At 38.6% G+C, this 13,063-nt stretch overlaps 1 protein-coding gene across 1 annotated transcript in view; it reads left to right on the top strand.

Annotated features, from left to right (window-relative positions):
* The window catches only part of LOC140823831 (serine/threonine-protein kinase TOR-like), a 39,510-nt gene that overhangs the window by 21,397 nt on the left and 5,050 nt on the right, over positions 1–13,063 (top strand). Inside the window, 17 exon segments of the mRNA XM_073185340.1 lie at positions 650–802; positions 909–1,061; positions 1,627–1,701; positions 1,781–1,915; positions 1,987–2,048; positions 2,253–2,350; positions 2,633–2,742; positions 3,073–3,246; positions 3,323–3,388; positions 10,620–10,688; positions 10,792–10,902; positions 11,318–11,458; positions 11,552–11,680; positions 11,777–11,821; positions 11,823–11,937; positions 12,057–12,271; positions 12,635–12,841. Coding sequence (XP_073041441.1) covers positions 650–802; positions 909–1,061; positions 1,627–1,701; positions 1,781–1,915; positions 1,987–2,048; positions 2,253–2,350; positions 2,633–2,742; positions 3,073–3,246; positions 3,323–3,388; positions 10,620–10,688; positions 10,792–10,902; positions 11,318–11,458; positions 11,552–11,680; positions 11,777–11,821; positions 11,823–11,937; positions 12,057–12,271; positions 12,635–12,841 — 2,058 coding nt within the window.

Genomic DNA, 13,063 nt, shown 5'->3' with positions numbered 1-13,063 from the left:
AACCTTTCAGTTTTACAACTACATTGCTTTTTTCTGTGAGTCGGAACAATTTACATTGTAATGTTCGTTTTGTCATTTTTGGGATAGCTCAGATAAACATTTTCAAATTTCAACTAGCTTTATATTTTTCTGCGAGTGCCATTAGCTATTTGGTGCATTTTTAGGCACGGCATGGCATTCTGGTTTCTACTAAAGTTTAGTGCTGAAGCACTCATCTGCAAGTTGTACTCACAATCAGTTTCTATAACTGCGCAACTTGTGAATATTTTGTAGACATGTCACATGTTTGTCCTGAGATTCCTGTGTATCATTTACATGAATGAGATCGTTTATTGGAGATACTTCGTAAGCTTGTGCTCAAGGAAGAAATCTAATATTTTCTGAGAATATGTAGTGTTTCTACCAATTTTAATTTCATGATAAACATATGATGATGAAATCTTATTTACATAGTCTTGATTGTAATCGGATAAAACCTCGAACAAATAATTTTTAGGTGAAGTGAATATTGAATGATGTCCCTTCTTGTATGTTATTGACGTTGGTAATGTTAGAAGAATCTTTAATCTATAGAAGAGGAGCTTGACATGGAAACTTTTGAGCGAAATGTGAAGAACCAGTAAATTGAGTTGCTTATAAAATTTCATAGATAAACGAAGTTCGATTACGTGCTGCCGGGGAAGCTTCTCAGCGAAGTACAAAAGAGGACTGGGCAGAGTGGATGAGGCATTTTAGCATTGAGCTACTGAAGGAATCACCTTCTCCAGCTCTGAGAACATGTGCCAAACTTGCCCAGCTGCAGGTATCTCTCTAATTTATGCATCTTTATCTACCCCAAACCACCCTTAGCCCATTAGGGATGAAAAAATTGTCCTCCATTAAGATTTAGTACTATATGTTGTTTGCAGCCTTTTGTTGGGCGGGAGTTGTTTGCAGCTGGTTTTGTCAGCTGCTGGTCACAAATGAATGAGACTATCCAAAGACAACTAGTACGTAGTTTGGAAATGGCATTTTCATCTCCAAATATCCCTCCAGAAATTCTCGCTACACTTTTGAACTTGGTAAGTTGTTTTGGAGTTGGGAATGTAGAGCTGAATTTGGCTTCTCTTTTACTGATAGAATCTACTTTCTGTACCTTTACCTTTTTTGCTTCAATGAATTTGACTCATTCATTAGGCATAGTTTAAAGAAGATTTCTTCTTCTTCTTCTTCTTAAACATTTTATGATGAATGGAGTCGCTGTATCCAAGTGTAAAGAGTTATATTTTTCACGTCTTGAAAAGAGCGACTTCCTAAGGCTTGGAATCAATGAGGCATGAGCAGAACTTAGTAGGTCGCAAATATGATTTTTAGCTTCTAATTTTTTGGGGAAAGTTCAGGGCTATTTTAAAAAATGGGCCAATCAAATCGTTTTTAAAAGAAAATGATCTCTATTTGATAACAACACATAATGCAACCTATTGCACAACATTATTTTAACAAAGCAAAGGTCATCTTTTCAAATATCATTTTTCGTACAAATAACCCAAAAGTGCATGGTATTGGCAAGCTGTTTGGAGATTAAAATTTATCATGCCACCTTGAAATTAATATTCTGCTGATCTGTTTGTGAAATGATTTGTTCAGGCTGAGTTTATGGAGCACGATGAAAGACATCCCCTTCCTATTGATATCCGCCTCCTTGGTGCTCTGGCAGAAAAGGTGAGTTTTTCTGTCAGAAACCGTGGGGGATCTTCCTGTATCATGCCTTAATTGTGTATCAACTCACTTTCTGTTTCAGTGCCGCGCATTTGCTAAGGCTCTGCACTATAAAGAGATGGAATTCGATGGTGCACGCGCAAATAGGATGGATGCTAATCCTATTGCTGTAGTTGAAGCTCTTATTCATATAAATAATCAATTACACCAGCATGAGGTTATTATTTACTTGTTGATGTGTGTCTGCAAATTTTATTCATGTTACTGAGTTAGATTTTTGATATTTAGGCGGCAGTTGGAATACTGACATATGCTCAGTTACATCTGGGTGTTCAATTGAAGGAGTCTTGGTATGCCTTATCATGAGCTCAAGTATTGTACCTGTTTACTCCTAGAGTCCACTGAACTCTTTTGACACTGAGACGTCGTGTTATGAATGTTTCTACATTTGAGAGTATTTGCAGTTATTTTTTTTAATAAGAAACACGTATTTGCAGTTATAAATCTAATTAGCTGTGTTTTTTATTGGCTTATATGAACTTGCTTTTATCTAGGTATGAGAAGCTTCAGAGATGGGATGATGCTCTCAAAGCTTACACTGTCAAAGCCTCACATGCATCAACTCCACACGTTGTTTTGGATGTAACACTAGGTGTGTATTGAGGGTAACATATGGCATTAGGGGGGCATATTTGTTTGCATTTGTATAGCCATCATGTAAATGCACATCTCTGTCTTGCCGCAGCTGTTGATTGAACTTGGATAGGTGGTCGAACAGCTGTTGATTGTTATTTCGCCTACATTTTTTATGATTTTTGTTCACCATGTTGTGTTTATTAGCAGAACTACTTTTGATTCATGTTGCATGACAGATCAATTATTGACATGCATCTGATTGAGGATGAGATTTCTTTCTACCATTTATCTCTGTCAGGGCGCATGAGATGCCTTGCTGCACTTGCTCGGTGGGAAGAGCTCAACAATCTCTGCAAAGAGTATTGGACACCTGCTGAACCAGCTGCTCGATTGGAAATGGCACCAATGGTTTATTTTTTGTCTTCATTATATCCTATTTTTGAACTCCCACTGTTTTTTTTTAAATTATTATAAACCACGATTCTACTTTGATATTTTCTTTTGAATAAGAGTCATCAGGCCAATTTTCAAACCAACCCCATTAAAATAGAAGCAGGCTGAATCCTTAACTCACATAACTGGAAGAACTATTCCACGTCTATTGTAAAAATTCTACTGTTATAATAAAGTTTAGTTTTCTATATAAAAAAGAACTATTTATTCCTGATTCCCTTTTCATTACATAACCGCCATCAAACCTTGTCCCTTTTGTAACAAATACCTGATTTATTTATCTAGGCTGCTAGTGCTGCCTGGAATATGGGTGAGTGGGATCAGATGGCGGAATATGTTTCTCGATTAGATGATGGGGATGAAACGAAGCTTCGAGTTTTGGGAAATACTGCTGCCACAGGTGATGGGAGTAGCAATGGGGCATTCTTCAGGGCTGTGCTATTAGTTCGTCGAGAAAAGGTATCTTAATTTTTTGTACTATTCTATTTTGTTTTTCCTTATCTGATATGGCTTTTCTCTCTTTTCAAATCTTTAGTATGATGAAGCACGTGAGTATGTTGAAAGAGCAAGGAAATGTTTGGCAACAGAAGTGTCTGCATTGGTAAGTTTCCAATTTATTTAATGAATCAGAAGAAGAAATGTGTTGTTTTCGTGAGGAATTCTTACATTGGATACTGACTTCTTTTTTCTTGTGACAATATACCAGCAGAGGTTGGGCTTGTTGACATCCATTATGTTTAATTAGTATTCATTGTATTTTCGATTACCTTTATTTAACTTATACCCACCAAAGCTGGAGGGTAATTGCTGCATGACAAATGAAAAATATAACTGAGCTTAATTACACATCTTTTGATGAATTTCTGAGCAATCTGTTGCCTAGGCATTAATTTTCTATGCGTCATTGTGAACTGCTTTTCTTTTGTGGCAATCACAGCTTTCCTGAATTTGATTCTCATTGTTCTTTATTTGCCAAACTACTCTAATTGCATCAAACATTCGATTTTAAAAAATTAGAGCTTCTAACTTATTTTGCCTACTTATCTGTCCATCCATAAAAATTGCCATAATTGGAGTTACTTATACTTATGCAACAGTGTATCTATGCTACATTACTGAGCCTCCAGAATCCGATATTTTGAAAATATGAGTTTCTAACATGTGGTTCATGGCTACTCATCAACCTTTGAAGACAGGCATGAATTGCGTCTTCTAAGGCTTATTTTGGTGATGCTAGTTTTGGGGCAGGTAGTGGCACTAAAAAGGGTGAAGGATGGATATATATACTGCTTAATGGAGTATTTTCTTGTGGTGATGGTTTCCACAATATCACCTATTCAGTTTTTGGTGGTTTACTAGTTTTTGGAGGATATATCGTTTAATTATGACGGCATTTCTCTTTATATGGCATTTAGAAAGTCGTTAAACTTTATTTTCTTCATTGTTACTTGAGCGAAATGGCTCACATGAGTGAGCTGTTTGCAATCTGGTTTGATCACTTGAGTGAGGTGAATTGCAACTTAATCTGAAGAGGAACATATTGAAGAAAACATTGTCAAATATTTTACGAATCTGTATAGGAAATCAGAGGGGGAAGGGTGAGGAATTGATGGGTTGGAATGGTGCCCTTTGGATACGAGTGCAGGAGAGGAGCTGGAGATTTCTTTCTCCGAGGACGAGGTCAAAAAAGCAGTGTTTGAGAGTGATGCATCTAAAGCTCCAGGGCCGGACGAGTTCACAATGGCATTTTCTCAAAAGAATTGGGATACGGTTAAGGAGGACTTAATGAAGGTCTTCGCTGAATTTTTCGAAGGAGGAGTTGTAAACGGCATTACAAATGAAACTTATATTTGCCTCATTCCCAAGAAACAAGACGCGATTAAGGTCAATGACTTTCGACCAATAAGCTTGACAACGAGTTTGTACAAGATATTAGCCAAAGTGTTGAAAGAAAGTTTTGAGCTGTACAATCACCGAGAATCAATGTGCTTTTAACTAAGGAAGACAAATTATGGACTGTTGCCTTGTTGCCAATGAAGTGGTTGAGGAATACCGTAAGAAGAAAAAAAGGGTTGGGTGCTTAAGGTGGATTTGGAGAAGGCATATGACAACGTCGACTGGAGATTTATTGATTTTGTGTTACAAAAGAAAGAGTTTGGATAGAGATGGATGAAGTGGATATGGGGGTGTGTGTCTAACGTCTCATTCTCGATCTTTATCAACGGAAAGCTGAGTGGAAAATTTAAAGGGGAAAGAGGCATTCGACAAGGGGATCTTTTATTCCTCTTTCTTTTTAATTTAGTCGTTGATGCTTTGGGAAGGTTAGTCGACAAGGCTAAGGAATTGAATGAGGTAAGAGGACTGGTGGTGGGAAGGGGAAATTTGGAAATCTCGCATATCCAATTTGCGGATGATACGTTGTTTTTGGTACAAACGGAAATGCATGTGATGGCACTGGTGGAAATAATCAAATTATTCGGGCAGAAATCGGGTTTGAAGATCAACTTCGAAAAAAGTGTTGTGTTGGGGATTAATTAAGAGGATGAGGAAGTGGTTGGTTTGGCACAAGCAATTGGGTGCAAAAAAGATGATTGGCCAATTAAGTATCTCGGGGTACCGTTGGGAGGGAAACCTATGACTTTCGAGTTTTGGGAACCGGTCTTTTCAAAAATGTCAAAAAAACTTTCAAGTTGGAAAAAGTCGTTCTTATCCAGAGGTGGTCGACTGACTCTGATAAAATCAGTGTTAAGTGCAATGCCTTCTTATTACATGTCCTTGTTTAGGGTGCCAACAAAGGTGGCCAAAAAGATGGAAAACTTGATGCGGGATTTCTTGTGAGATGGAGCGAACGGGGACAAGCGTTGTCATGTTGTTGGGTGGGAGCAAGTATGTAAACCAAAGGACAGGGCACAGGGGATGGCTGGGATTGGGGAATATTTGTTTGAGAAATGAAGCTTTATTAGGGAAATGGTGGTGGAGAGGTACAAAGGAAAGGAGACGTTGTGGAAAAATGTAGTTAAAAGCATCTATGGTCTTCATGAGAATGGGTGAGATTTGGGATTGGCCAGGGATGCGACCTTCATAAGCCCATGGAAATATATTTATCGTTCTTACCCGGCAATTCAACTGTTGAGTGGGCATGGAATCGGGACGTCTTTGGGGACGTACATGTTAAAATTTCAGAGCTGCGTAATAAATTGAAACATCTAGATGCACAAGAAACGGAAGGTAACTGGACAATTTACCTAAATCAGCAGCGACGTGAAGCACGTTGTGAGTTGGAAACATTGATCATTCGAAAGCAACAAATGGAAAGTCAGAAAGCCAAAGTGAAATGGATGCAAGATGGGGACCAAAATTCTAAGTTTTTTCATTCGTTATTGCAAAACAGAAAGAACAAAGCAGTGATAGATAAGGTTGAATTGGAAGATGGGACTCTCCTTTCTGATGAAGCTCAAATTCAAAATGCAATAATCTGTATTTTCACAAATCTGTACAAATCATCGGCAGGGGATGGTTCGGGATTTGATGGGGTGGATTGGGCGCCAATAACTACTGCTGATGCTGACCAATTGGAGCTGCCATTCACGGAGGAGGAGATTAAAGGTGCGGTGATGGATTGTGATGGCTCCAAAGCACCGGGGCCTGACGGTTTCACTTTAGCATTCTATCAAGCCAATTGGGACACAATAAAAGATGACCTTTCAAAAGTGTTCGCTGATTTCTTCTCAGATGGCATCGTTAATGGTTTGACGAACGAAACGTACATTTGTCTCATCCCTAAGAGACAAGAAGCAACGAAGCTAAAAGATTTTCGACCGATTAGCCTAGTTACTAGCTTGTACAAAATACTGGCTAAGGTATTGACGAGAAGATTGACAAAAATTTTATCCAAAACAGTCTCGGAAAATCAATGTGCATTCATTCGAGGTAGACAGATAATTGACTGTTGTCTTATTGCTAATGAGGTGGTGGAAGAGTATAGAAGAAAAAAGAAAAAAGGGTGGGTTTTGAAGATCGACTTGGAAAAGGCTTATGACAATGTGGATTGGAGGTTTTTAGACTTCGTACTCGAGAAGAAGGGCTTCGGGGATAAGTGGAGGAAGTGGATGAAGGGTTGTGTCAGTAACGTTTCTTACTCGGTTTTCATTAATGGCAGACCAAGGGGTAGGTTCAAGGGACAAAAGGGCCTTAGACAAGGCGATCCACTATCACCATTTCTGTTCAATTTAGTGATAGATGGGCTGGGGAGATTGATGGATAAGGCAAGGACGGGTAATGATGTTAGAGGGCTCGTGGTGGGGAGAGACAAAAAGGAAGTTTCGCACATTCAATTTGCAGATGACACACTCTTCTTAGTTCAAACTGACAGGCACATGCTTGCGGTTGTCGATCTTATCAAACTATTCTGCTCTAAATCCGGACTTAAAATCAACTTAGAAAAGAGTTTTTTGCTTGGAATCAATCGTTTGGATGAAGAGATTGACAGTTTAGCATCAGCCATTGGTTGCAAGAAAGAAAATTGGCCAATAAAATACCTCGGCTTACCGTTGGGTGGGAATCCAACGAAGCTGGAGTTTTGGGCTCCGGTGATTTCCAAGATGTCAACCAAACTAGCAAGTTGGAAAAAAGCCTATTTATCAAGAGGAGGCCGACTGACTTTGATCAAATCAGTCCTTAGTTCACTGCCTACTTACTTCATGTCAATTTTCAAGGTCCCAAACAAAGTGGCAAAACAATTGGAAGCATTGATGAGGAATTTCCTATGGGATGGAGCCGATGGAGATTCGCAGTACCATGTTGTCAATTGGAATCAGGTGTGTAAACCGTTAGACAAGGGGGGATTAGGATTGGGCAGTATTCGACTGAGGAACATGGCACTGTTAGGGAAATGGTGGTGGAGAGGCGCTGTGGAAGACAACTCTCTTTGGAAAACAGTAGTCGGTAGCATTTACGGATTTCACAGTAATGGCTGGGACTTAAGGGTCGCAAGGAACACGACCTTTAAAAGCCCTTGGAAGTTTATCTCTCGGTCCTACTCGACTTGTCAAACACTGATTAGTACGGTGCTCAAGGGGGGGAATCTCATTAGGTTCTGGGAGGATAGGTGGGTGGGTTTATTGTCCTTCAAAGTTGTTTATCCTCACCATTTATTCATTTTATCTACTGTCAGAGACAAACCTATCTCTCCGTTCTTCACGGTGTCCAGTACTCTAGGTAACTTCGGTTCATATCCTGGGATATTAGGTTCAGTGAGAGGGTTTGCATGAGTCGAAGTTGGGTGTGAGTTCCACTGATCTTATAGGGGTTTTTAGAGTCAGTATCTTTGATGTGGTTTCGAGGGGATTTTTTCGGGGATGTCAGGGTTTGGTTAGGAGATTCATCTGGTGTTTTCTCTGTCAGTTCTTATACTCATCATTTTTTCAGAGTACTACACACCTTCTTTCTTCCCCTACTTATTCACAACATTTGGAACGTTCCTATCCCACAAAAAGTTAAGACTTATTCTCTCTGGCTAGTAGCTTTGGGAAATACTGCAACTTGTGACAGCATACAGAGGAGACGGCCGGGATCATGTTTTGAACCCACATTGGTGCTACTTATGCAAGAAACACGAGGAAGTCAGGATTCATATTTGCTCACTGTTCATTCACAACCGAGTGTGAACAAGTAATGCAACATTGGTTCGAGTGGACGTTCCAGAATCGTCAAGAGATATGTCTTTGTGATAGATTTTCTCACAGGAAAGGGAAAAGACTCTGTACATCGTTCACTGTGTTTTTTGGCGATGGTGGGCGCACAACAGATTATAGTGACAAGAGAATCAAGAGGACGTGGGAGGAAGATAAGATTCAGTGTGGCGACGTGGACGATTGCGACCAAAGTTTCGGACTACCTATTATCTGATTGATTAGGGATTGTGTTATATTTTTGTTGTAACAAGTTACATTTACTGGTGTTTAGAATTGGGATGGCTCATCCCTCTATTGTAATCTTAACATTATATCTATATATATAGTTCTGATCAAAAAAAAATTCAACTGTTGAGTGGGACGGTTTGAGAGGGGGAAATTTCATTAGGTATTGGGGGAGGATGTTTGGAGGGGGAGGGGGCTCCTTCCTTCAAAGAACGCTTTCCTTCTTTGTTTAGGATTTGTACCGAGATCAATAAACCAATTCGTAACTTTTTAGAGGTTGTCGATTTAGGAGTAAGTCAAACATATCGTTGGGACGTGCATTTTAGGAGATATCTTAATGATATCGAGCTGGGGGAGTTTGCTTCTCTAGTGGGAGTCTTAGATACGGTCAGAATAGAGTTGGGTTCAGAGGACTTCAGGGTGTGGTTGGGGGATTCTACGGGGTTGTTCTCAATTCGATCTTTTTACGAGTCTTTTTTTCCCTTCCATAATTTCCCAGTTTTCTCTTCTTATATTCATAGATGGAAAGTACCTATCCCGCAAAAGGTTCAAATTTTCTCATGGATTGTGGCTTTGGGGAAACTTTCAAACTCAGATTTGGTGCAAAGAAGATGGCCAACTATGGTGCACGTAATGTCAAAATCACGAAGATAATCAGGATCATTTACTGGTACATTGTTCTTTTTCTAAAGGCATATGAACTAAGGTGATGTAAGAGCTGAGATTTTATTGGATTTTTCCGAGAAGGGCACAAGATATGTTCATTATAGAGCCGGGAATTCAAGCAGGGACAATAGTAAAGAGATTCTGATATATGATCGTTCATTTCACGTTCTGGACATTTTGGCTCGAGAGAAATAACAGAATATTCAACGACCGATAAAGTACGGAGATGCTCAAATTCAGGGTTGCAGCGGCGACAACAAAGATAAAAGAGTTCAGTCATCTGGCTATCTCAGATGTAGTTAGGGATTGGAAGTTTGTAATGTCTTGACGAAAGTGTATTAGTGTCTTTTAATCCACAGATCACTCATCCGCTTTTTATGTAAAACCATCTAATTGTTATATAAAAGTCATGTTTCCCATCAAAAAAAAAGTTCAATTCTAGTAGCAGTATACCGTAGTATAAAAGGGCTAGCAATTCCCATTTATATGCAACCTTACTTTCTTTGGTGAATATTATCTGTGCTCCTATGGGAATGTTGTAGTTCGTGCATTACTTCATGTCTTTCTCATTTATTTTCTTTCTTTTACGGTTCGACCATCATGGATCAGATAACTAAATAGGAAAGACAGCTTACCACGGTTGTGCACATCAATTTCTTTGAAGCATGGGTTATAAATGCCCCGAGATCGAATTGTTACTATCTATATATTTTTTATTGGAAAATATGTTTTCTATTGTTCTTTCCTGACAATATTTTTTTTATGTCTACAAGTAATTTGTGGCTCTTATTGTGATTATGTCCGTCTCTTTGGTGGAATATACAAATGTTGATAGGATCAGAGCTTTTTTTTCCTTTTTTACTATGCGGATTACTTGTCCGCGTCTTGTAACTAATAACATAGATTTTCATTAATAACGTGATGTTATTCCCTATAAAAAAAAGAATATACAAACTTTTCTCTCTCATCGATCATTCAACAAGTGTTAGTTTGTTATAAATGGATTTGCTTTGCCTTGTAAATTATCCTTGTCATTTAGGCATTGTAAATGTTTTTCTTCAAATTCCTTTTCTCTAGATTTTAAGTTTCAATAAGCTTGGTGATAAACTTCTTGACTTGTTGATGTCGGTGATGTGACATCATTAACATGTTAAGAAGTTGGTAACCTTGACACTAAATTTTATTGATTTTCAACATCTCATACGCTCCAATCAGCACATGAAATAGTTAACGATTTCTTCTTGTTAGGTTCTTGAAAGCTATGAACGAGCATATAGCAATATGGTTCGCATTCAGCAACTATCAGAACTAGAGGAGGTATATGCCATTATTTCATCTCAAAATTTTTTGATATCTCGGCTAAGTTTATGCAGTCGAAACATTTTAATACCGATAGTGTTTCTGATGCCTTGCAAAACAGGTAATCGATTACTGCACTCTTCCTCTGGGAAACACTGTTGCTGAGGGACGAAGGATGCTCATTCGCGACATGTGGAATGAACGCATAAAAGGCACGAAACGAAATGTTGAGGTATATGGCGGCGTTGATCAGCTGGCTTCATTAGCAATTTATCAATTTGAAAAAAATGTAATTAAAATATTCATTGAATGGATTACGATAACAGAATACCAACTTTTGATTTAGGAACTTCCCTTTTTATGGCATGCACGAGCATTATCTTTATTGAGGTGTTCCTGCTACCAAAAAATAAACATGTTAGAATAAAATTTTACTGCAGTGAAACAAAAGGTGTTTTTTAATATTGTTGGGTTCCTTGATGTACACTCAACTGGTGAGACGAATTACCCCCACCTTAATTGTTTATAATGCGTGAATACCACATGTGATTAGGATTTTGCACTTCAGCTTATATCTGTCTGCCCTCTCACCCACTATCTATTTTCTGTATTCTATTTTTGCGATGTTCAAACATCGTAATTCACAGGTATGGCAAGCACTTTTGGTCGTTAGGTCTCTTGTTCTGCCTCCTACAGAAGACGCAGAGACATGGATTAAATTTGCCTCTCTCTGCCGCAAAAGTGGCAGAATTAGTCAAGCTAGATCAACTTTGACTAAGCTCTTACAGGTTTTTGACTCATGTCAAATGTGTAGTCGCAGATCTATTTTTTTCACTTAAAATGTCTATATGGTAGGTTAACTCATTACTTGTTACACGTAGTTTGATCCTGAAACAACTCCTGATACTGTGCGATATCATGGGGATCCCCAAGTAATTCTAGCTTATTTGAAGTATCAATGGTCACTTGGTGAGGATCACAAGCGTAAGGAGGCCTTTGCTCGACTGAAGGTCTGTTGTAAAATCTGTTGTTTGTCAAAATGGATTGCACTTGTAATGTTTAGTATTTTCTATGTTAATGACGTGCATAAAACTTATATATTGTAGGATTTGGCAATGGACCTTTCAAGGATGCCAGTTTTGCAACAAAGCCTCGCAGTCTGGATTATCAGCTAGTTCAAATATGCCTCTTGTTGCTCGTGTATATCTCAAGTTAGGAACCTGGCAGTGGGCACTTTCCCCTGTACTGGATGACGACTCTATACAAGGTACAAATGTGAGAGGTGCACTTTAAGTGCACAATTCTACCACGCCTTCCTCAACTGCGAGGATTGTGGCAGCCATTGATGTCACTATTTCTGATTAATGATTTGTTACATGATTCCAGAGATCCTTAGTGCATTCCGAAATGCCACTCACTGTGCAACAAAGTCGGCAAGAGCTTGGCATAAGTGGGCTCTTTTTAACACAGCAGTAATGTCCCATTACATTTTGAGAAGTTTTCCTAGTGTTGCTGCACAGTTTGTTGTCGCTGCAGTCACTGGATACTTCCACTCAATAGCTTGTGCTGCACATGCAAAAGGAGTTGATGACAGTTTACAGGTAACAATTTGGTACATAAATACTTGTGCCTTTGTAAATGCTATGGCCTGCTTTTTCTGTTGCTGCCCCCTCTTTTTAAGTATTCATGCACGACTTAATTTTTGCCTGGAGATCATGACGTGAATTCCTTTTCCCTAAGAAGTCTTGTCCTCAAAGCTTCCAACTCTTATATTTTTCAGATGCCTCCTGCATTGTTTTTCCAATATTCTTCTCAATTGAGTTTCATCATTTTTTGGCCATCGCTCCGCCTCATCGTTCTGCTTCAATCATCTATGTGACTCTGACTTCAATGAATTTTTGCTTTCACTTAAATTCATTTAATTTTAAAGGGTCCTTTGTTTTTGTGGTGCTTCTGGAGCTCAGGATATCCTACGGCTACTTACTTTATGGTTCAACCATGGAGCTACATCAGAAGTTCAGATTGCATTACAGAAAGGATTTTCACTTGTTAATATCAACACATGGTTGGTTGTTTTACCACAGATTATTGCCAGGATACATTCTAACAATCATGCAGTTAGAGAACTGATACAGTCACTATTAGTACGAATTGGTCATAGTCATCCACAGGTTTGCTTTTAAACACCATGATTTCATGAGATTTTTTGATTGATCAGCCCTTTTTGTGATTTAAGTTCTTTTTTTTTAACTAATAAATCATGTTTACAGTTTTCTTATCCTGTTGGTTTTTCTTCTTGCTTGGTGTGCCTCTTATAATTTCATTTTGTTACTGCATCATAACTCGATATATATGCAGACTCTATAGTAATGTAACTAGATGAAATCATTGGT

The sequence above is a fragment of the Primulina eburnea genome, chromosome 2, assembly GCF_022965805.1.
Source record: "Primulina eburnea isolate SZY01 chromosome 2, ASM2296580v1, whole genome shotgun sequence".
NCBI classification, from domain to species: Eukaryota; Viridiplantae; Streptophyta; class Magnoliopsida; order Lamiales; family Gesneriaceae; genus Primulina; species Primulina eburnea.
The sequence above is the reverse complement of the archived record's forward strand: the minus strand, read 5'-3'. Positions and strand labels throughout refer to the sequence as shown.